Raw genomic sequence first — 812 nt, forward strand, 5'->3', positions numbered from 1 at the left:
AGGAGGCTGGGAAGACCCAGGGCAGCCCAGCCGTGGCCCATGGCCGCAGGAGAGCACAGCCCTGTGACTGCTGCCCCCGGCCAATAAGAGCAGGGCCTGCAGTGTGACCTCACAGAGCAGTGCCCCAGCCTGCTGGGCCCCAGGTCCGAACACACCCTCTCCAGAGGCTGGGAAAAGACATGCCCCTCCCCAAGGCCTGGGACTGGGCTCGGGGCGCCTGGCCTGCGGTGAGGGACTCACACCGGCTGACCTGGAGCCCGGGGGAGGTGAGGCCTTGCCCAGTTCACCCACGCTCAGGGTTTTACCAATGCCCTCCGGATAGCCATCGGGCAGTGGCGGGCGCCACTGGTACTCCGGCCAGCCCAGGACCTCGCCGTGGCGCTGGTTCTGCTCCTGCAGCCACTGGCTGACTGGCTGGAAGTAGTCGAGCAGTGGCCGGGCGTCCAGGGTGTTGGAGCCAGTCAGGTCCTGGAGCACCTCCTGCCAGGGCCTGGAGGAGCCCACCCGCAGCACCTCCCTGTCGGGCAGAGCAGACATCACGGGCACAGGGCTCAGGCCAGGTCCGAGCCTGGACCCCCAGCCCACATGCCCCTCCTTGGCCACTTGCACCCCACGCCCGCTGGAAAGCAGCCGGATGCCGAGCCTAGGACCTTGGTGAGGGTGGCAGGGGACGTGTGTCTGGCCCCATGCCAGCCAGAGGGCTTACGAAGAAATATTTGATGAGAGAGAAGAAAGGCCGCCCGTCAGTCCAGCTGCCTCTACCACCCCTGTTGCCAGCCTCCCGCTTCAGCCTCCACCTGCCCTTTCCGCCA

The 812-nt window shown here is 67.2% G+C and overlaps 1 protein-coding gene across 1 annotated transcript in view; it reads right to left on the reverse strand.

Moving 5' to 3' along the window:
* Positions 1–517, reverse strand: part of LOC103250608 (angiotensin-converting enzyme-like) — a gene marked incomplete at both ends in the record, with an annotated part of 1,553 nt that extends 1,036 nt beyond the window's left edge. The window contains one exon of the mRNA XM_021708117.1: positions 306–517. Within this exon, the coding sequence (XP_021563792.1) occupies positions 306–517 (212 nt within the window). The remainder of the gene's footprint in view (positions 1–305) is intronic.
* Between the last annotated feature and the right edge of the window lie 295 nt (positions 518–812).

Source organism: Carlito syrichta, unplaced genomic scaffold, assembly GCF_000164805.1.
Source record: "Carlito syrichta isolate Samal-C Ts95f unplaced genomic scaffold, Tarsius_syrichta-2.0.1 Scaffold130708, whole genome shotgun sequence".
NCBI classification, from domain to species: Eukaryota; Metazoa; Chordata; class Mammalia; order Primates; family Tarsiidae; genus Carlito; species Carlito syrichta.